This window comes from Rhineura floridana, chromosome 10 (assembly GCF_030035675.1).
Source record: "Rhineura floridana isolate rRhiFlo1 chromosome 10, rRhiFlo1.hap2, whole genome shotgun sequence".
NCBI classification, from domain to species: Eukaryota; Metazoa; Chordata; class Lepidosauria; order Squamata; family Rhineuridae; genus Rhineura; species Rhineura floridana.
The window spans coordinates 79462270-79485368 of NC_084489.1; the positions used below are offsets into that span (position 1 = coordinate 79462270).

The 23099-nt window shown below is 41.2% G+C and overlaps 1 protein-coding gene across 4 annotated transcripts in view; it reads left to right on the forward strand.

Moving 5' to 3' along the window:
• PRKAG2 (protein kinase AMP-activated non-catalytic subunit gamma 2) overlaps window positions 1-23099 on the forward strand; it is a 343500-nt gene that overhangs the window by 74652 nt on the left and 245749 nt on the right. For all 4 annotated transcript variants that reach the window (XR_009758152.1, XM_061586927.1, XM_061586930.1 and 1 more), the window contains exon 2: window positions 22210-22281. Coding sequence is in view for 3 of the 4 variants with exons in the window: in XM_061586927.1 (XP_061442911.1) it covers window positions 22210-22281 (72 nt within the window). In the remaining variant the exon portion in view is untranslated. The remainder of the gene's footprint in view (window positions 1-22209; window positions 22282-23099) is intronic.

The window sequence follows — 23099 nt, forward strand, 5'->3', positions numbered from 1 at the left end:
ATAAAATTTTGAGGGGGGGGGAAACTATACATCAGAAATGAAATAGAGCAGTGTATAAAACAGAGAATTAAAAGCCAGCTTGAGTAAACTGAAGTAACTTAATTCTAATCTTGAGTAACTTAATTCTAAATAGGTATTTTGTCCCTTTATGGTCTTCTATGGTACCTATGAAAGGTGCTTAAAAGTTGGGTCTGATATTCAGAGATAATGCTGCCGCTACACATAAAAGTTCAATTTAGCTCTCAAAGCTATTGCATAGTGGTTGATAGACCCATACTCCATGAATTTCCCAGTCCTTTCTTAAAAGTAATGTAACTTAGTACACATCATCATCATGTATTTATTCAGAATACTGAAATAAAAGAACAAGGAAATAGAAATCCAACCTACAAAAATAGATAGCAATACAGAATTGGATTTGGGTATCCAGATATAAAGAAAATTGATATCAAAATTAATAAAATAAATAAATAAAAGTGTCCAATTTTAATCTCAAACAATTAGTGTATCTCTCTCTCTCTCTCTCTCTCTCCATATCTCCATATCTCTCTCTCTCTCTCTACATCTCTCTCTCTCTCTCTCTCTCTCTATCTACATATATCTCTCTCTCTCTACATATCTCTCTCTCTCTCTCTCTCTCTCTCTATAAACAATACAGGGAAAATACCAACAAATAAAATCAAATGTCTAAAAACTAATGTATCATAGTGTCAACTAATATAGCCAGCAATGTTGTGACAAGCCAAATGTGGCATACAGTTAGATAGTGGACCAAACACATTTCTACCCTAAATGGGTCTTCTTCAGTGGTCAATATACAAACAATATATGATTCAATTTTGTCACCACATGCACAGTTTGCTGTTGTAACAAAGCATAATATAATGACTATAGAGAGAAAAAGATAATAAATATTTCAATAAACCCACCAGAATGGGGGGGACACCTACATCTTTTAAAACTTGTTTTTATACTACTCACCTATTCCTAAGAATATATTTGTATCCTTTGATGGATCTGGATTTATCATGTAGTTTGCCCAATCTGAAAAATAGGTATTAAGATATACCTAATTGTTTGAGATTAAAATTGGACATTTTTATTTGTTTTATTAACTTTGGTATCAATTTTTTTTTATATCTGGATATCCAAACCCAATTCTGTATTTCTATTTATTTAGAATACTTAAAAGAGGATTAGGCAAATTCATGGGGGATAAAACTATCAAAGGCTACTAGCCATGATGGCTATGCTCTACCTCCACCATTGGAGGCAATATGCCTCTGAATACCAGTTGTTGAGAATCACAAGTGGGGAGAGCGCTATTGCGCTCAAGTAACCTTGAGACGGGATTACTGCAGTGCACTCTAGGTTGGGCTGTCTGTGTCCTGGTCTGGAAGCTCCAGTTAGTGCAGAATGCCACAGCTAGACTGCTGGTGGAGGCTGATGGCCAATAGCATGTGACACCTCTGCTAAAACATCTGCACTAGCTGTCTATATGCTTCCAGGCCAGGTTCAGAGTTCTTGTGTTAATATACAAAGCCTTGAACAACTTGGGTCCACAATACCTTACGGACCACCTAAACTCTTATATCTCAGCTTGATCATTGAAATAATCTGGACTAGTATTGGTGACTGGCCAGTAGTTATTACACACCATTGTCTCCAGGGTGGGCTTTTGAAGGAACAAAGGCATCATCATCTCTAAGGATGGATGAAACTGTTTTGGTTTCTCTCAGTTTCTCATTTTTCCAATCAGTATCAGTATATCAACAGCTTGGGAATAATACAATCACCAGGATATATATTTTAAAACAGGAATCCTGTATTTACAACCAGCCTTGTCAGGATTCTGCAGCCCTTGTAGCTGCCCAGGGATGCTGCATGATGTCTCAGGTTCTGACACTCAAGGAAACACAGTGCAAGTCTTCACAAGCCACATACAGCCTGCTGTGCTCCAGTGACTTCCCACTTATACCTATGTGATTTTAAAAAAATTATACATGGAATTATCTGTTAAATTTACTGCATTCAACTCCTGTACATCTTATCTAAGCTGCATAATGCAAAAGATGTTTTGATAAGAATAGATTGTGTGTCCAGAATAGTCTGGTACAAAAATAATAATTGTATTAATGTCTTTCCTCCATCGTAACGCAGCTTGACACAACAGACTCTAGAAGAGAAGCAGAGTAGCATTTACCATTTTCTTATGTAATAAGATGCACAACGAATAAAAATCTGAAAATATTGATGGCCTCTTTAATTTTTCCACCATATTTGTGGGTGGAGAAATTGGTGAGTGGGTGAGAACTATTTCACCAAACTTTTCCAAGGGGAGGAGAAATTCTCCCAACAGTTACTTGGAGTAGGGCTCACTATTAACAGTGAGAGTAGCACAGCTATTTTCTTTTTTTCTAAGTTGTGTTGTTTTTGTTATTGTTGCCACTGTAACAAGAAGTGGCAATAGCAGCAATCCTGGCCACCATGTTATATGCCCCACAGTGCCCTGTATCTAGGATCATTCCATAGGGTGGGATGGAGCTGGGGAAATAGTGGCCATGTTACATGTGTAGATGCAAATCCCCACATGTGTATACCCACTGGGAACTCAAAACACCACCCCTGAGAGCGTAGCAGAACCTTTTACTGGAATGACACCTGCACGTCACTCTTACATGTATATAACTTTGCCCTCAACTCTAATAAAGCACACACAGAGTAAAATAAAGTTTGGTTTATTAAAGAGGAAACAGGGAAAATGTAGCATTTTCAATTACAGTTAATACGAGCAGCGTCTAACTCATTCTTTCCAAACTACTGTGCCTCCAGATGTTGTTGGACTACAACTCCCATCTTCCTGACCATTGGTAATGCTAGCTGAGGCTGATGGGAGTTGTGGTATGTGATTTTCCTGTAAGTTAGCATCTGTAAATATGGTAAGTGCGGGTCTGTTGGGTGATGTATGGTAATTGACTGAGAGAGGAAGGGGGAGTACATGGGTGAGAAGCTGAAGTGTGCTGGATGATGATTGGCTGAGTGGCTGGCTGGCTGAAGGTATAAATGGAGGTTTGTGAGTGATGAAGGAGAGAGTTGGAGAGTCAGTGAGGGGTCAGTTGGAAGGTGGGAGAGAGAGTCGGTTAGAGAGAGGTTGTTGAGTTGGTTGGCAGAGTTCTGAGGGAAGTTTGGATTGGATTTGGCTGATATTTAAAGAGGATATATATGAACAGAAACATAAAGAGTAACCATATATGAAACCATACACTTGTGAAACATTCCTAAAGTAATCTTGTTATTTCCTGTTATTAGTAAATAAATACTTATTTGGTTTACCAAAGGCCTGATCCTTGGCTGGGCAATATACAGACCAGAAGGGAGGGCAAGGTAATTACCAAGGCTGAGAAACAGTATCTAATGGTGGCAGCGGTGAAGGGAGGAATGGTAACAAGTCAAGTATCCAGAGCAACCCAGAGTTGTATGCTTTTTATATAAAGATACAAGGGGGTTGGGAACAGCATAAGCACTCAGTCACAAAAGTAACCAGCTAGAGAGAGACTCAGGCAAAGTCTCTGGGAGTATTGGTTACAGGACGTGACTGGTGGTGTTGCCTAGCAGTGGGATCTAGTGAGATCTGTGCTAGAGCAGAGTGAGAAACCGTATAAAGGATGGTCCGAACTGGTGATGTCCCTGGTGGTGCCTAGTGAAAGGCAGTAGCCACAAGCAGGTGGGAACCTGAGAGGGAGAACCAGGGAAGGTCGTCACATGGTCCAACAACATCTGGAGGCACACTGGTTGGGAAAGGCTGGTCTAACTTAACCTAATCTGAAGCATTTTAAGTTATACTGATTTAATTTTAAAAATGTTTACTGTGTTGGATTGTTGCTTGTATTTTAGTATTGTTTTGTTATTTATTGTATTTTTATGTTGTTTTATGTTCACCGCCCAGAGAGCTATTGCTAGTCGGGCGGTATATAAATTTAATAAATAAAATAAAAAATAAATAAATCACTTGTTTCCTAACGTAATAGATAGCATAAGACAGAGACCCTAAACTTAATAATGTTCAAAGTTGCACCACATAATACAGAGAGAAAAAGAAAGAAACACAAGAAGTGGTGTGAATATATCTTTCCTGAAGAATGTAGTGAGACTCTAGGTCAGAAAGGAACCTTCGTATCTAGCCCATGAGGCAAAACTCCGCCCTTACTGTAATCTTCACTAGACACAAAAGATCTCACGCTTAGTTCTTGTGTTTCCATGTAGCCCCGACATTGTTCCTAGAGTGCATTGTGTAGAGTGAGAAAGTTGTTGAAGCCCTGAGACATGCTGCCGACTCCCCAAAATACTACATTTAAATATACTTTGAATCTTCATTTAACTGAATGTAAATTAGGAGGGGTGTACCAGTGAGCGATTTGGTACATGAAAGAATATCCTGTGCCTTGATTGTTCTACCTGTCTGGAGTTAAAACTTTACCTGTAGCCTCCAGAGAAATTCTACAAGTGTAAATTAAAGTTGTACCTTATCTTGTGTAGGTTTGGTTGATCTGAACTTTACCCTGGGCACAGACAATTGTTTAGTTAAAGGGATAATTCCTGAGAAAATCTGGAATTTGGAACCTTCCTTATTACTTGTTAACTTGTTAACTTTGTTGGTATGTGCCTTCCTGAGGTCAGCAACTCGTTTTCTGACCCTTCTGTGTTTTGGGGTCAACGTAATGCCTGTAATAGAGGTCACCCAAACTGTAGATTCTTATGGTCTGATCAACTGAGACGAATCTGAGAATAAAAGTCCCATTTTATGCACACCTCTTTACAGAGGTAACGAAAGAATAATAGAGAATATTTTGTAAAGTTGTCTCTTAGGACAGTGATGGGGAAAAAAGCAATTTTCCTAGAAAAAAACTATTGAGAAATGGCTTAGCTTTAGAAAATATCAAGTTATAGCTGTTCAAATAAACACATGCAGCTTATCTTCCTAGGTAGGTCAGTTGTGGAGTTACTAAATACACTGTAAAATCAATATTTGTAATGAATTAGAACTTTTTATCTGTTGTACCAGCAAATGGCTCTCTGTCTGATGCCTGACTACTGATTTCAAATGTTTTTGTTTAAATGATACCAAAGGGCACTTCACTGTTGTTGACTTTGGTTATACAGGGCCTGAGCAAGGCCTGGCACATTGTAGACAGGTAGACAGGTAGACAGGTAGACATTGTAGACAGGTAGACAGACCTATACATTGTATGTTGTATGCATCACTGACTATTTTGCTGTTTGGAATTTTCCTAAATCTGACACAGTTGCCTGTTGAAAGTGTTTAATGTTCTTATGGGGAAAAGAGGTTGTTGCATAACTCTTGTCCAGTTCAGGTGATCAACTGGTTCAGATGATCTCATTAGTCTTCCACTGGCAGGCTGAGACCTGGTTTGCCACCAGACCTAAAGTGGATGCAACACCAGCACACAAACAAATGGTAAAAAACCTGCATGTTTGGACTAAAGGTGGGTCCTTGGTCTGAAAAGACTAATGGTTCAGATAATTGGGTATGAGATGTGGTGAACCAAAGACTTATATGCTCTCCCTCCCTTCTTTTCCTCCTTCAACCATGAGTGGAAGGGAATGAAAACTTATCCTTTCATTTTAGAACAAACCACATTTGGTGGGGACTGTGGTTTGTTTTAATCAAACCTACTTAACAAACAGGGATCTGTAACCCTACGCTTTAAGTTGGATTCCTGCACTGAACATGGGTTTGGACTTGATGGCCTTATAGACCCCTTCCAACTCTACTATTTTATTATTCTATGGCTGTTTGTAGTTAGAATAAACTACATTTTCCTAAACTCATATGTAAAGTGGAACTATAGTTTGTTTTAAAGTGAAAGTGGAAACCCTGGTTTAGATGATAGTCTGAACTTTGACTCCATTCTAGACATACTTCTTTTATGTAAGAACTGTTCTTGCATGTGTCTTACCTGTTATTCTTTAATCTTAAATATTGTGCTTTCTCACATCCCACATTAGTATTTTTTTTAAAAAAATTGTTAAAGGTATTCAAGGCTGGTATTAGCTTAGTGAATTTTGGGACTATATGTATTCAGGGTACAGAAATCTCTTCAGGTACTGCAGTGCAGCCTTCCCCAACCTGCTGCTCAGCAGGTGTTTTGAACGACACCTTCCATCATTCCTGACCATCAGCTGTGCCAGCTGGGGCTGATGGGAGTTATAGTACAAAGCATCTGGAAAGCATTAGGTTGGGAAAGGCTGGTGTAAGGGTATACAACAGTGTAAAGTATCAAGACTGGCTAGGTCTGGTATAAATTCTAGGAGTGCAACCTTCTGCCTTGGCCTAGTTAAGCAAGCAGTACCTTCTGCTTCGCTTTACTGTAGTTCAATCCTCCAGCATCAGCTGCTGCCTTAGAGACCATGGACTGAAGAGCATATTCTCAAGACTTGCATAAACGGTCTCTGGCCCTGATTTAGTACTAGTGGCCAGGCAAGAACTGCTCTGTCCCATCCACCTCCAAATGTGGTAGCATTCCCCAGAGAACAAAGTTGTTCAAAACAGCCATTAGTTATTGTGAGAATGGGTGGAGTTCATCACTTTGGCTGAACATCTGCCATGTTCCTTTGTTTCTCTTGGCCACCCTCCTTTCTAACCTGCCAAAACTTGGAAGTGACGTTTTTAGTGTAGATCACTTGTCTCCTGTGTTACATACAATACTATGATGCTGAAGGTTCTCAATGCATGATGAATGTTATACTTCTGAATAATCTTGCATAAATCCCACTTCCCCAGCCTCAGTTGCTAATCCGTAAAAAAAGGGAAAGAGAGCAGCTTCCCATGCAGAGCTGTTGTGAAGATGAAACAAATCAAAGACCTGAAAGTTGTTTGTGAATCAAAAGCACTGTGGAAATGATTATTAATAATAGTAATCTTCAGGCTTTAATATCTTTGCATGCCAGCTGATCTCTTTGCTCATGAGAATTACTCATGGCTATTAACCAAAAAGAATGTACAGAGCAAGCAGGAAGAGCAGCAGTTTAACTAACTGTTGTAAGATAGAAGAATGGCTCTACCTCAATTTGCATTTTTAAGATTTTGTACATCTTTAGCCTTCCAACTCTTCGTATGTTCTTTCACACATGCATGCAATCTTGCATACAGACATGCAGGGAACTCTTCCATCTCTTATTAAATCTGTATCCCTGTTGACCGTCTTCACCATGATTCTATGCTCCATGGGGCTTCAATGCACACAGTGAAGCGTCTATGCAAGCAGTAGGTTCCTCATTCACTGGGATTGCCCTGCAGATGCATATAAAACTATCCGCAAGTGAATGCAGAAACCTCATTCATACTAGAGCTCCATATACATGTGAGAGACCCTGCTTGTATGCTGGAGCTGCTGACTTTGTGATACTTTAATATTTATATCCTACTTCTCTGTAAAAAGCAAACCGCTTTACAGTAAAAATGGTAAAAAAACAGGACAGCTTTTTTAAAAAAACAATAAAAATAAAAAGCAGCAGTTAGAACATAAGCAGCAGTAAAAACTAATAACTCCTGCAAATTGAATTAAAAGTTTAAAACAACAGATCATGCATTAAACACTGACATAATAAAAACATATTTACTGGCCAACTTAAGGTGAGCAAAGAGGGAGCCCAGTGAATCTCACCTGGGAGGGAATTGCACAATCTTGGTACCACCACCATAAACACCCTGTCTCTCATGCCAACCCACCTAAACTTATGAGTGGGCAGGACAGAGAGTAGGGCCACTGTGGCCAATTATAGAAGCTCAGCAGGCTCATTTGGTAGCAGAATTAGAAAACTTATGGTTTTATTGTCTAGTTGCACAGCAATATTAAATTATATGATTTGAACAATGGCAAATAACAAAATCAAAATGCAAAGTTGACAATTAATGTGAATTAATGTGACTCCACAGTGTGTATTTTCCGCTTCCTGATCCAGAGCTCTGGATGTAGCATGATTTGCTAGAGCTAAATCTTATGGTTTACTTTCTCAAGGAGGCAGGATAGTTTAGTTATCAGGATGCTTACAGACTCTGCCTGATTTCTTTGTTATGTGCTACACACATTACAGTTTGAATGAGTACAGGATGTAATAATAATAATAATAAATATTATTTAAAATACTAATATCATAACATGGTAGAGCCACCTTGCTGAAGCTAAGGTAGTCTGAGCCTGGGTACTGCCTGACTGGGAAACCTCATGGAAACCCCATGCACCCAGCTTTGAATTCATGGGAGAAAGATGGGATGTAAATCTAATAAATAAAGAATAATATTACATTTATATCCTGCTTTTAGCTGGCACGCATCAGATCTGCCCTTGCTTAGTTTCAGCAGTGCTGCAGCTCCCAAACCATTCACTAGTCTGAACACAGGAATGGACTGTGCAAGCCCTAAGCATGATTGTCTACTCAGAAGTTTTCTTTTTTAATTATTATTATTATTTAGGACACTAAACACATATAACAGTACTCAAAATAAATCCTTTTTGATCCTTTATTGGGATCAAAAGCTGCAGTAAAGCAATAAAGTTCATTAAAGTATAATCAGTTCTGAGTCCATGGTGTTAGTATTCCAGCAAGGCCTTCCACAATCCACTTTGTAGCAGTCTCCTCACTTTACTTCCTCTGTGCATATACAAAATAAAAGGTTGCCAGCCAGCATAGAAGGATAGTAGGTCTGTTTTCTCTTTAGTGGCTCATAGGTCACATGTCCACTTCTCCACAAGTGCAACTGTCCACACATGATTGTCCCAGGAGTCAAGGGAAAGTCCTTCCACAGAGTGCCAATTATCTAGCTATTTCTAACAGTGCTGCAACTACCAAAAAGATTAACAGTGCCTTGCAGCCTTCCATAATCCCCAGCAGAGCCTATAAGGGCAACACAGTAATTTCCCTCCTATACATTGCTTACATTTTCTTATAAACTTGCATGACATTACAAGACCACCACATGTGAATAAAAGTCCCAGTTGCCCCACATCCCCACTAACACTGAGGAGTTAGTGAGCTTGATATACAGGGCAATCTCATCGGGGTGAGATACCACTGATGAAGAATTTTGATTGGTTTCTCCCATATTTGGACGGAAACTGATCACAAATGTTTTTTTAAAGTGCTCCACTTTGCTTGTCTGATGTCTGTTGAGAAGTATGTCCGGTGAAGCTTAATCCCAGGTAAATGAAAACAAATGGATTATGCTTTTAAACAGGAGTTTTGTAAATGCACAAATCCCATATTGTGCAGTGGAAGAAAGACGATTCAGAAGTCTGTCACAATTTCCTATTCAAAAGCACTGCAAAAAAAATTTTCTATTTATCCTGTAGCTGTCCATCTGCCATTGTAACAAATGCTCCATCAGTAACAGGAGGGCTCGTAATTCTGAGTACAAAAGCAGTAATAAACAGGCAGTCACGTGCCTAGAGCCTTTTCTTTACTCAAGTCCCATCAGTCACAAATACAATTACATTATACAGCATAAAGATTTAGAAATATGACAATGTTATGAATTCTTTTAATGCAAGCCCTGTGCCCTGTGGGCAGTTTCTTTCCAGAAATGAAAGTAAAGTGTATAAATAAAAAGCAGCTGGTAAATAGCACTGACAATCCACACAGCTTTTATCTACAGTCCCTTTGCACAGGCAATACATATTTTGACAGGTCTAGCACGATTACTCCTCAGGTTTCTTTCTGCTTGGTTTGGCTTGGCATTCCCATGCCATCCTCCCATTGTGGCTCTTCCTCTGTTTGCTTCCGGAATGATCAGAGATTGATGAAGGCTGCATTCCTATACTTGGGAGTAAGCCCAATTGAACTTTACTGCTGAGTAGACATTTATTTTGTTTTTATTTTATTTTCTCATATTTATATCCCACCTTTCTTTCATCAAGGAACTCAAAGCAGCGTACATGTGGTTCCCAGGCCTGTTTAGCTTCAGCAAGGTGGTGGCCTCATGTGCCTTCAGACTGTACCCTGGGTTGTGTGTAGGATTACTCTGTAAAAGGTACTTTCCCTCATTGCTTTAATCCTTACTTGCCTCTGGTCAGCGTTATAACATTGCATACAGATGCTTTAAAAACAAAACCACCTGTGCTTTTCTCACTCAATAATAGGTTAGCCTCTGGAAAGGAATTACTGTCTGCTCCAAGCCAAAGCAGTATATGAAGGAGTAGCCCTGCTGGATCAGGCCACAGTTCCATCTTGTCCAGTGTTCTGTTTCCTATAATGGCCAACCAGATGTCTCTAGGAGGCCCACAGGTGGTGCAGAAAGACAACAGCCCTCTACTGCTGTTGTTCCACAGCAACCAGTATTGAGTGGCACGCACAGCCTCTGAGCATGAAGGTTTCATTTAGCTGAGATGGCTAATAGTTGTTGATAGATTCCCCCTCCTTCTGTCTGATTCCCTTAAAACAAGTGTGGGCAACCTCTAGCCCCCCTCCAGAGATTGTTGAACTCCAACCCTATCAGCCCCAACCAACGTGTCCAATGGTCAGGGATGAATGAAGCAGGGGAGAGTGGTAGTCCAACAGCATCTAGAGGGCCATAGGTTGCCCACAGCAAGAAGCATCTGATTTGTCACTGTGGGTAAGCAGGTGCCTTTGCTTTGATCCAGCAAGGCACTTCTTCTGTTCTTATGTCTCATAAATTAACTACATGTCCTGAATTGACTGCTAATCTGTTTCATTGTATTTAGAGTACCCCACCCCAAAATAAATTTCCAGTGGGCTCTAATGTATTCAAAGAAACCCTCCGCCAATCCCTATACATTGCAGGGTGTTTAGCTCTCCCTCCTCAGATTTTCCTCTTTGTCTATTAAAGCTGTTTGTGATGGTGACTTTTCTTGATGCTTACACAGTAGTAGTGAGACAAAAATAATTATAAGCTCCATTAATATAGTGAGGACCATTCAGCTCTGAACTACTTGTGATCTGAATTTGCACCACATTTAATCGATTAAAGGCATGCACTGTGCACATTAAAAAAAATGTAAGCATGCAATACAGTACGATATTTTAAGTGAGTAAGCTCTATGAGTATAGTCCCAACAGAAAACTCACATTACTTGGTGCCCCTCTTTTTAGGTACCTCCTCGTCTCCTGATTTGGCAATGTGAAACCAGCTGTAGGGAATAGCTGACACCTGGATAAGCACCTATAAGATTAACGTTTCTCACTTTTATTTTGACCAGCTTGAACAGTCCATGCTTTTGTTTAATGATGCATTCCTTCAAAGATAACCAACAGAATTATGTGAAATTACATGTAAGGAAGTAGAGCCTTGCTAACTGGCTTGTGTGAATATAATGTTCTGCATCTGTTGCCGCCCACTCTCTTGAAGTCACGTTGATAGTTAGTCATCCCAATCCTGGCATCTGACAATTCAGCTTGTCACTCTTGCAAGAGAACAGACTCTTCTTTCCCCCTCTCTTAGTGAATGAGCATAAAAGCAAAGAGAATGAAGAAATGTTTTAGCCTTGAAGTAAGTCATAGCTATAAACCAGAAGAGTGTTTCATAAACCCTCATTATCCATTTTAACATCAAGATGTAAGGATTCCTCTTCGCATGACCTGCAGATACCTGTATGTGGTCTTTACTGTATGTTATTCATAAATTGTGGTCCAATGCTATATCATTGCCTGAGCCATACCAAGTGGGTAGAAAATGTTTCCAGCAAAACTGATGTGGTTATGGGAATAAATCAGTTGTCAACCTACAATCCTTCTCAATTGTCACAGAATAGAATGTTTTGAAGTATCACTGTATTGGTCCCAGAGAAAGAAGCACATTTTCAGTTTGAGAGTGAGAGCAGAGCTATGGAACAGCAGCATACCTATAATTACATATATTACATTTTTTAAATATTTTAAGCCGTTTATTATGTTAGCCATCCTGGGAATATTGTTAAATGGTGAGTTATGAATACTGAAATAATTTATTTTTATTGTCCAGTGTGGATCATTTTATGAAACTAAAATAGGACAGTGTGATTTTCAGGGTCAAGCAGCATGTGAAAGGGGGTACTGAAGCCTGAAAGCTGTTATTCCTCCCCCCGAAACAAAAAAGCCCCAAGGTCTCCGGCCCCTTCCCCATCTTTAAAACCTTTTAAAAACATACTTTGCTTACAGAATGAGTTTCCATCTGAAAGTCTGTCTACATTTGCACAGACACACACAAATTTGTGTCATGAACAAGTTTTTTAAGGGCTTATCAACTCCTCTGCCCCTTCTTCTCTCATATTTTTCTCTCAGCTGGGCTCTTGAGAGCAGAAATTAGATCATAGAATAGAAGAGTTGGAAGGGGTCTATAAAGCCATTGAGTTGAACACTCTGCTCAATGCAAGTTAAAGCATATTTAACAGGTGGCTGTCCAGCTGCCTTCTGAATGCCTCCAGTGTTGGAGAGCCCACCATCTCCCTAATCAATGGGAGTAGGGAGAAGAATGGCACAGGGGGGGAACAGTGGCAGAGTGGGGAGTAGAGCAGCAGATGGAGGAAGTGTTGAGATTCCCAATCCCTGCTTCTCTGCTGGAAAGATCCCCCCATGCACACACATCTTGCCACTTTATTGCTGCTGGGTGGTTCAAAGCCATGCATCTGTTTCAGTCCAGTATAGCTCCACTCTCTAGTGAGGGCAGTCTAGATTTTCCAGGTCTCCTGAACCTCCCTTCATCATTCTGGGCTACTACATCATTGAGATCCATCAAATACCTAGAGCTTTTGCTCATACTCACCTTTGAGGGGAGGGAGGGCTCTATGGTTTGGTTTCTCGGGAGTTGTATACACCAGAGCATATTCCTTGATGGGTTGGTGGGGACCTACATCTCCAAGCTTTTCTCACTTATACCAGGCAATCTCCAGAAGCGCTAGGCTTTTGGCGTTTCAGCTTTGAAATCTAGGAGAGTATGGAAGCTTGGGACTGCCATGAGTGGCTAACTGTTTACCACCACCACCACCAGGATGCTTATGGATCCTACTCGAAGCAAAATGGTTTTCATAGGGAATTTGTGGGTTTCATATGGCATTTGTGGTTGGAATTAATGCTCTTCCTCTTTTTTTTGGAAAAGTTGTGAAAGATGCCCTTTTCTGGATATCTCTCAGCTTCTGGGCTTGCGATGTAAAAGGTCAGCAGATCACCTAATTTAGGTTTATTTCAGATGCCAAGAATTCAAGATTTGTCATCACATTTAGTCTAAAAAATCATCCGCATTCACGTCCTTAAGCAAAAATAATCACTTTTTAAAACTCTGACTTGAATTTCTTAAATGACCTTAATTGCCTAGACAGTGAGAAGCCTGAACAGACACACATAAACAGAAGTTTTTGGCATCTCATATTGCTCCAAAAATTTTCCATCAGCAACTATTATTTTAAGTGGTGGTAAGCTGGCAAGTCTTCTTAGGGTAGGGGCTATAGCTTAGTGGCAGAGCATATGCATTGCATATGGACATTTCCAGGTTCAACCCTTAGCATCTCTAGTTAGGAGAATCAGTGAGTAATGAGAAAGACCTCTGCTGGAGAACCAGCGTTAGTCATAATAATACTTGGCTAGAATGGCAAATAGTCTGCCCTAGTATGAGGTAGGTTCCCATGTCCCTTTTGGAACTCAGTGCTGCCAGTCCCACTTGCACATTTCAACCAGTTTTATTCCAGCATCTCCCTACAATTTGCCTGATTCTAGGCTACACTAGAAACGTAGGTGTTTCCTTCTCCGACTGCTCCTGATACTTATTCACCAGCTTCACTGTTTTTCTGGGACCTTCTGCATATAAAGTCATGTGCTCTGCCACTGAGCTCAGAACATCAGGCTTTCTTACCATCTTTTGCTCCAGCACTATCCATGTTTTGATCAGCAAGGAGTAAACTGAAAGAGGGACGGCATGGTGTAGTTCAGCCTTACCCAACCTTTGGGTCCCTAGATGTTGCTGGACCACAATTCCCATCATTCCTGACCATTGGCCATGGTGGCTGGGGCTGATGGGAGTTGTAGGTCAACAGCATCCGGGGACCCAAAGGCTGGGTCGGGATATTGGATCAGGAAGACACACACACAAAAAGGATGTGCAAATCTCAACCTTGAGACTTAGACTCAGAAAATTTAACATAGACTCGAAGCCAACAGTTCGGGGTGTGGGAGGATAAATTCCCAGGCTGAGTGACTGAGTCTTTGACTGCCAGCAGCAACAGGAGAGGCGCAGAGTTGGAACACGTGCAGATCAATCTGTTTTGCCACCTATTACTGCTCTACGTTTTGCTACTGCCCTCTCTGACAGGAGAGGAGAGCCATCAGCCCATTCCTGGAGAGAGATGCACCCTCCACACTGATTGCAGCAGCTGGTTTTGAGGCCTCCTGGGTGGGGAGGGGTGGAAAATCCCCAGAAAAACACATTTGACCTTGGGCTGGGGAGGGGTGTTTAGGTTTGTGTTTTATTTTTATTTTATATCTGCTGGAAGGTGGGTGAGGATTTTATTTTATTTTTTACTTTGGCAGCCAGGATTAGTGCATTGTCAAAGCTTTCTGTGGCTGTAAGGGGGTAGTTATTGTTTTATTTTTGTTTTGTTTTATGTATGATATATTATTTTGGCTTTTAATTATGTTGCTGCAAGTAAAGTAATGCTCAAGATTCTACAACAAAGGCTCTTGCCATATATGGAATGAGAAACGCCAGACATCCAAGCTGGATTTAGAAAGGGAAGAGGTACCAGAGATCATATCGCAAACATACGTTGGATAATGAAACGGACCAAGGAATTTCAGAAGAAAATCACCCTGTGCTTTATAGACTACAGCAAAGCCTTTGACTGTGTAGATCATGAAAAACTATGGAATGCTTTAAAAGAAATGGGGGTGCCACAGCATCTGATTGTCCTGATGTGCAACCTATACTCTGCACAAGAGGCTACTGTTAGGACAGAAAATGGAGAAACCGATTGGTTCCCCATCGGAAAGGGTGTAAGACGGGTGTATTTTATCACCCTATTTATTTAATCTGTACGCAGAACAGATTATACGGAAAGCAGGATTGGACCAAGATGAAGGAGGTGTGAAAATTGGAGGGAGAAATATCAATAATTTAAGATATGCAGACGATACCATACTACTAGCAGAAACCAGTAATGATTTGAAACGAATGCTGATGAAAGTTAAAGAGGAAAGCACAAAAGCAGGACTACAGCTGAACGTCAAGAAGACTAAAGTAATGACAACAGAAGATTTATGTAACTTTAAAGTTGACAATGAGGACATTGAACTTGTCAAGGATTATCAATGCCTTGGCACAATCATTAACCAAAATGGAGACAATAGTCAAAAAATCAGAAGAAGGCTAGGACTGGGGAGGGCAGCTATGAGAGAACTAGAAAAGGTCCTCAAATGTAAAGATGTATCACTGAACAGCAAAGTGAGGATCATTCAGACCATGGTATTTCTGATCTCTATGTATGGATGTGAAAGTTGGACAGTGAAAAAAGCGGATAAGAGAAAAATCAACGCATTTGAAATCTGTTGTTGGAGAAGAGCTGTGCGGATACCATGGACTGCAAAAAAGACAAATAATTGGGTGTTAGAACAAATTAAACCAGAACTATCACTAGAAGCTAAAATGATGAAACTGAGGTTATCATACTTTGGACACATCATGAGAAGACATGATTCATTAGAAAAGATAATAATGCTTGGAAAAACAGAAGGAAGTAGAAAAAGAGGAAGGCCAAACAAGAGATGGATTGATTCCATAAAGGAAGCCACAGACCTGAACTTTCAAGATCTGAACAGAGTGGTTCATGATGCTCTTGGAGGTCACTGATTCATAGGGTCGCCATAAGTCATAGTCGACTTGGAGGCACATCACAACAACAACAACAATTATGTTGCGAGTCGCTTGGAGACCTTTGGGTAGCAAGCAACGAATTGGGTGAAAGCAAAAAGTATATATAAGGTGCCATTAAAACGTGTACAAAGATGCAACTTTAATCCCACAAAAGGTATAAGCATACAATAAAGATAAGGATGAAATTACTAAAATGCAATGATAAATGATCTCATCTATTCAGAATGATGCTAGACATCAAACAGATGTGACAAGCAATGAATAGATTTTTCCAAAAGACCAAACATGTTTCGACCCACAAGGAGGAGTCTTTCTCAGTGGCCAAGGAATTTGCAGCTCTGGTGCTGTATTGATGGTTTGGGTCCACGTCCCACAGGATCCTACATGAACTGGCAGAAGATGATTTATCTAACTTGACTTGTGAGTGAGTGGCTTCTGTAGGTCTTCCATACCAGTAGTTCAGTACTTGTATCCCCTTTGTTTATCAGTTATAAAATGCAAATGTTTTCCAAATGGTCTTAAAGACATTGACTGGTGTTATTTGTTATGTTTCTAACTTTTTGAAAAAGGAAAAGAAAGCTTTTGGAGCTTAAAAACGTGATTAGATAAGATGTGTAGATCTTCTGTCTTCTGCTGATAGTTGCACTGGAGACTGTACAAGCCAGTATTTTTGTTTGTGGGCAAAGTTTCAGAACATAGGAAGCAGCTGCATACTGAGTCAGACCCACTGGTCGATCTAGCTCAGTATGGTCTCCACGGGCAGTGGCTTTCTAGGGTTTCAAGTTGGGGACATTCCTGGCCCTACCTGGAGATGCCCCAAAGATTGAACCTGGGACCTTCTGCATGCAGAGCAGATGTTCTACAATTGATTTATGACCTTTTCCCTCTGGCTTTATGGCTTTCTTCTGTATTAGTTTGGATCAATGGCAAAGCTTTCACTATTTTTTAAGTAGTGAAGGATACATTCCATATTTGACAGTATGTGCCCTGTTTGATCTTTGAGCTGCAAAGAGAGGCTGAGCGAAGGGATCAAGGCAGTGGTAAATGCATCCTTGGAGGAGGGTGCAATGCCATCAGCCCTCAAGGAGGCAGTAATAAAGCCCATCTTGAAAAAGTCCTCCTTGGATCCCCAAGAGTTGAATAACTTCCGCCCAGTCTCTAACTTACCATTCTTGGGCAAGGTGATTGAGCAAGTGGTGGCCAAACAGTTACAGACACACTTGGATGAAGCAGATTATCTAGACCCATTCCAATCTGGTTTCAGGACTGGACATGGAACTGAAACAGCCTTGGTCGCCCTGGTGGATGATATGAGGAGGGTGTTAGATAGGGGAGAATATACCTTCCTTGTCCTCCTGGATCTCTCAGCGGCTTTTGATACCGTCGACCACGGTATCCTTTTAGATCGCCTGGAGGGATTAGGAATAGGGGGCACTGTTTTATGGTGGTTCCGTTCCTATCTCTCAGACAGGCATCAACGGGTGGCATTGGGGGATGAGATGTCAGACCCTTGGACCCTCAACTGTGGAGTGCCACAGGGTTCTATCCTCTCCCCCATGCTATTCAACATCTATATAAAGCCGGTGGGGGCTATCATCAGGAGATTTGGGCTGCAGTGTCACCAATATGCTCTATCTCTCGTTTAAGTCCTCACCAGAGTTGGCTGTGGACACCATGTCCAAGTGCCTGGAATCAGTAAGTGGATGGATGGAGGGGAATAGGCTGAAGCTGAATCCCGATAAGACCGAGGTGTTGCTCGTGGGAGATAAGAGGAGGTTGGGAAATATAGACCTGGTGCTTAATGGGGTGAGGTTACCTCTGAAGGAACAGGTCTGCAGCCTTGGGGTCATTCTTGACTCCCAGCTGTCCATGGAGGCTCAGGTTTCAGCAGTGAGCCAGGCAGCTTGGTATCAATTACATCTGATACGGAGGCTGCGACCCTACCTTCCTGTCCATCTACTCCCACGGGTGATACATGCCCTGGTCTCCTCCCGCTTAGACTACTGTAATGCGCTCTACGTGGGGCTACCCTTGAAAACGGTCCGGAAATTACAGCTGATACAGAATGCGGCGGCACGTCTGATTAAGAACAGCCATCACCGTGATCATATCACTCCGGTGTTAGTAGATCTACACTGGCTACCAGTTGCTTACCGAGCCCAATTCAAGGTGTTGGTGTTGACCTTTAATGCCCTATACGGTTTCGGCCCAGTTTATCTGAAGGAGCGCCTCCAGCATCATCAGTTATGCCGCCTGACGAGATCAGCCACACAAGACCTTCTCTCAGTCCCGCCAGTTAAAACTGCTAGACTGGTGCGGACTAGAGAGAGAGCATTTTCAATTGTGGCTCCCACCCTCTGGAATTCCCTGCCTTCTGACCTTCGCCATGCCCCCTCCTTGATGGGGTTCCGCCGGGCCTTGAAGACCTGGCTATTCAGGCAGGCTTACAGGATCTCTGGAGTGGATTAATTTTTATGCTGCTATTAACTGGAAGGGTTTTTTTTAGATTACTCATTGATTGTGGTTTTATATTGTATTTTATTGTGTAATGTGCGTCGCCTAGAGTGGCCGTTAATTCGGCCAGATAGGTGACTCATAAATAAAATTTTATTATTATTATTATCTTATCAGTGGTGGCCAGTGAAGCAGCTTACTAGCTGGAACTGCCAACTGCTGCTGTGGGATGATCAAGAGGAAAGGGAATTCCTGTCCTTTCTGACAATTACTAGGAGGTAGCAGTGGAGCAAGGGCCACACGTGTGTTTGCAGATTGGCTAGCCACTCTTGCTAATGTCACCACAGATAGTTAGCCATTCAGGAACCACATGCCTACATGGTGTTCCCTTGTGTCTTGACCATTAACAATAAGAGCAGGAATTCTGCCCTCCCCCATCACTCTAGAACAGCAGCCAGTGGTTTGGGGCAGGTAAATATGTCAGTGGTTAAGACCTGCATAGGAAGTCTCATCTGAGGTAGCCATAGTGAAAATTGAAGCAAGTTATTTTAGGTTAGTTAATTCAGAACACTTTTGACTCTGATTCTGTCCATCATTCTGCCATGAGCCTATGGCAGATTACCCAAGAGGAAATGTGACTGTTAACAGAAAAAGGTTGCCCACCCCTGGAGTAGACGATAAAGGTGGTATTCAATGCTAGTCCTATTCGGAATGTACCTGTTGAGGTTAATTGACATGACTAACTCAAGTGCAATGGCTCTACTCTAAATAGGAGAGTACATCCCATAGCATTGGACTTATGCTGGGTCCAAATCCCCTCCTAGGCCTGAGAATGGATTTGAACCCAAGTCTAAGAGGGCATTTTAACCTAGTCTTAATGCAACGCTCTCCTCTTACCCCACAGTGGAACTCATCATTTGCTCAGTAAATAGGGACATACTACAGAACAACACATTGTTCGTTAAGCACAAAACCCATTAGACAACAAGCAAGCGGTAGGGGCAGGAATGTAATTGCAGTTTGTGTTCCTTAATTAAGGATGATTTGGGCATATTTGTCTCATAAGTGTAATTTTCTTTGCACCTCTCAAAGCTGACTGTCAGTGCAAATACTCCCCCCCGCATTTTGTTAATTATTGTTAATTAATTTAGCAAGAACTTGGATCCTGCTAATGGAAATATATTGAACAGTGGCACAATGGTATCACCTTTTTTGAATTTAATGTGAAATGTTGCACTGATGACAGTAATCTTTTGTTTTGATTCCCCCCCCCACCTCCTGCAAGGTATGAAGGTATACTAAATGCTTGAGTTACAGTGAGCTATATTGGGAATATAACATTGGGGTATGCAGGGAAGGCTGCTGGAAAATTCAGAATATATTCCTCATTATGCAGCTGAGAGTATTCTAATCCAGAACCATCTAGAAAAAGAATGAGCTGGAGTGAACAGGGAGGGGCTGGTGCTTCTAACTGACTCAGAAGACGGGCAGACCATAGAGAACACCCAGGTATCACATATGAGACAACAGCAGTAGGCTTAGATCTTCTGATGTCCCTTTTCTGGAAAAGACAATGTGGATTAGAAAAGCTTCATAGAGAACTTTCGTCTGCATTTAAGGACTAATAGCAGGCGTGAGGAACATTTGGCCCTACGGATGATGTTAACTACAACTTTCATCATCCCTTGTCATTGGCCATGCTTGCTAGGGCTAATGGGCGCTGTAATTCAGCAGCATCTGGAGGGCCAAAGTTCCCCCATTCCTAGCTAATAGGAACCAAAATTGTTGAAGGATTCAGTCTCACAACCATGAAGGAATAAGTGAGTCCACGACTAGCAGTAACTATTAAACTACCTTGCTTAATGAAACATAGGCTCATCCATCATGAAATAATGACTCTATAGCAGCCTTCCTCAAACTGGTGCTTTCCAGATGTCTTGAACTACAACTCCCATCAGTTCCAGCCAGCCAGCCATCCTGGCCATTGATTAGGGATGAAGGGAGCCTGGAGTCCAAAATATCTGGAGGGTGCCAAGTCGCTCTACAGAGAAGTGTTAGAGCCACTAGGATGGCCAAATATTACCTGTTTTCTGATTTTACTGTTGATCCTGCCTTACCACGTATTTTCAGAAGAACGCCTATTTTCATGAACAATTAGTTTGCAAAGGAATATTCTCTCCCTTCCCTTTTTTCTGTGTTCCTCTTGGTTAAATTCTTAATATAATTAGAATCAAATCGCACATAACACAGGACAAACCCACTGTGTGTACAGTTGAGGGCGAACATGCGTATGCCTGAATATGCTATGTATGAAAAGGCCTTTAGCATCTTAATTCTGAGGAGTTTCTAACTCTCTAGGTGAAAGCTGATTTATTCTTTGTATGACAGATGCGTCCACCATGTGTCCACTAATGGTAATTACACTGAACACTGAAAAGTGTGATGAGGACATGACATGTCAAAATACTTGGTGATACATGGTGAACACATGGTAGGGAGCCACTATTGACCATGGCTGTATAATAGGTATGGGGAATCTTTTGCCCTCCAGATGTTGCTGAACTACAGCTCCCATAATCCCTGGGCATTGGCCATGCTTGCCAGGGCTTATGGGAGTTGTAGTTCCAAACAACATTTGGAAGACCAAAGGTTCCCCGCTCCTGCTCTATAAAAGCATGTGTTCTGTTCATGCTTACCTATACACATGTCCCTGTCACATTTTACGGCAGAGCTGGGGAACCTGTGGCCCTCCAAATGTTGAATACCAACTCCCATCAGTCCTAGCAAGCGTAGCCAGTGGTCAGGGATGATGGAAACTGTAGTCCAAGAACATCTGGAATGCATTTGTGTTTTATAGTATTCACCAAAGTATTTTGCTGGTGCATATGTGGAAAATAAAACTACTGGATGTTAATTGGTTCTGACTTTCAGTCTCATGATGTAACTGCTGGGATGGGATTCTAGCTCCTGATTGCCTCCAGGTTGTGAAATTCTCTCATTTGGGGAGGTCCTTTTTTCTTCCATCCTCTTGGCCTTGCAGCAGATGGTGAAAACCCTCTTTTTCAGAAGGCCTTTACTGATACAGCAATCCAGTTGCCTATTTATCTGCTTTTGCCAGTTTTTACACACAACCTATTTATTGCTCTTGTTATAATGCTGCTATCTTATTTTATGCTATTGTGTTGTAATGCCATTTTAAATGTATCATTGTTCATTCTTTTTATGATCTAGCTATTCAGCTGCTTTACTTTTCTTAGCTGTGTTAGGTATTTTATATAGAAAGGCAGGATAAAAAACTTCCAAATAGATAAATAAATCACATTACATGCAAAGATGTACAAGGAAGCACTAACATCCTTTTAAAAAAAACAAAATGAAAAGCTGCCTTATAGTGGGGCTATTTTGAGCAGAAGACTGGTGGAGGAGGAAAAGGTGGCAGATAATCCTGAGTGCTGTTGTTCTCAGGTCCCACTTGTGGGCTTCCCATAGATACCTGGTTGGCACACAAGCCTTTGTTCTGCACAAAACTGGCCACTGCCTGCTTTCCCCACCCCTCAGTTTTCAACAGTGCAGATGTAAGATCCATTGAGTTCAATGGGCCTTACTACCAGGTAAGTGTGCAAACATCCTCTGGAACCACACAGTGGAAGCTGCTCAAAGGAAGCAATTTTGGGTGAATAAACAGCTAGAGAAGAAATTAAGCAACTCCTACTACCCCATCAATCAACAACCACCCTGAAAGTGCTTTTCATTTTTAAAAAATGGCTTTTGGGGCTTCCTTATGCATGTTTAATATATTATGTATATTATGTATTACGTTTAGAACCTAGTGCCCATTAAAAGCTCCAGTGAAAGACTATAATTTTCCTTCTCATTTCTCCTAGGATCTCAGCTCATTTGCTATGCCATTCCTGGATGGAGATGTGGACAGTGCTGAGAAACATGCGTCGCGAAAGGTAAGATTCCCAAGACATTTCTGTGTCTGCTAGTGAAAACTGGTGCTGCGTCTATCTGTCTTTTCAGGATTCAGGGACGTGTTTTACAGGGTTCAGATATGTGATGTACTTTTGTCCAGTTCTGGCCTCTTCACCTGAATATCGTATACACAGGCTGGCAGTGGCTCTCCAGGGTTTCAGGCAGGGGTCTTCTCTGGCCTTACCTACTGGAGATCCCTGGGATTAAACCTGGGACTTCTTGCATACTCCACTCAGCCACAGAGGCTTTATCCCACTGCCTTGTGATTCTTGCTAGTGGCTTGTGAGTTGTGACTCACTCCTGCTAAGGAAAAAAGAAGATACCTCTTTGGAGGGTGGTGGTGAAATAAGATGAAAGATCAGGTGCAGCGTTTTGTAGAATTATTATTTTTAAATTTAAAATATTTCTGAATCACCCTTCATCAAATATTCCCAGGTAGTGTACAACACTGTGAACAGAAGTAATCCACGCAACATATCAAACACAATTTACAACTAACAAATATGGATCTCAAAATACAAAACAGGAGGCAAATAAAACCTCCAAAACGAAATGAGCACAATAGGACAACATTAAAAAAACCAACCCTAAAATGCTTGGGCAAAAAGGAAAGAAAACCTTCCTTTGCCTAGAATAAGCTCCAGAAAGTGTCTGCATTGCAGTTCAGTTTCCATATCTGGATACTTTGTGCTTGTTTGCATGCAATCTCCCCCTGCCCTGTCTCACTCACCTCAAATGTCAAGGAAACCATAACTTACTTATTTTCTAAGCTAGCACCATCTCAGGTTCTGAATGGCTC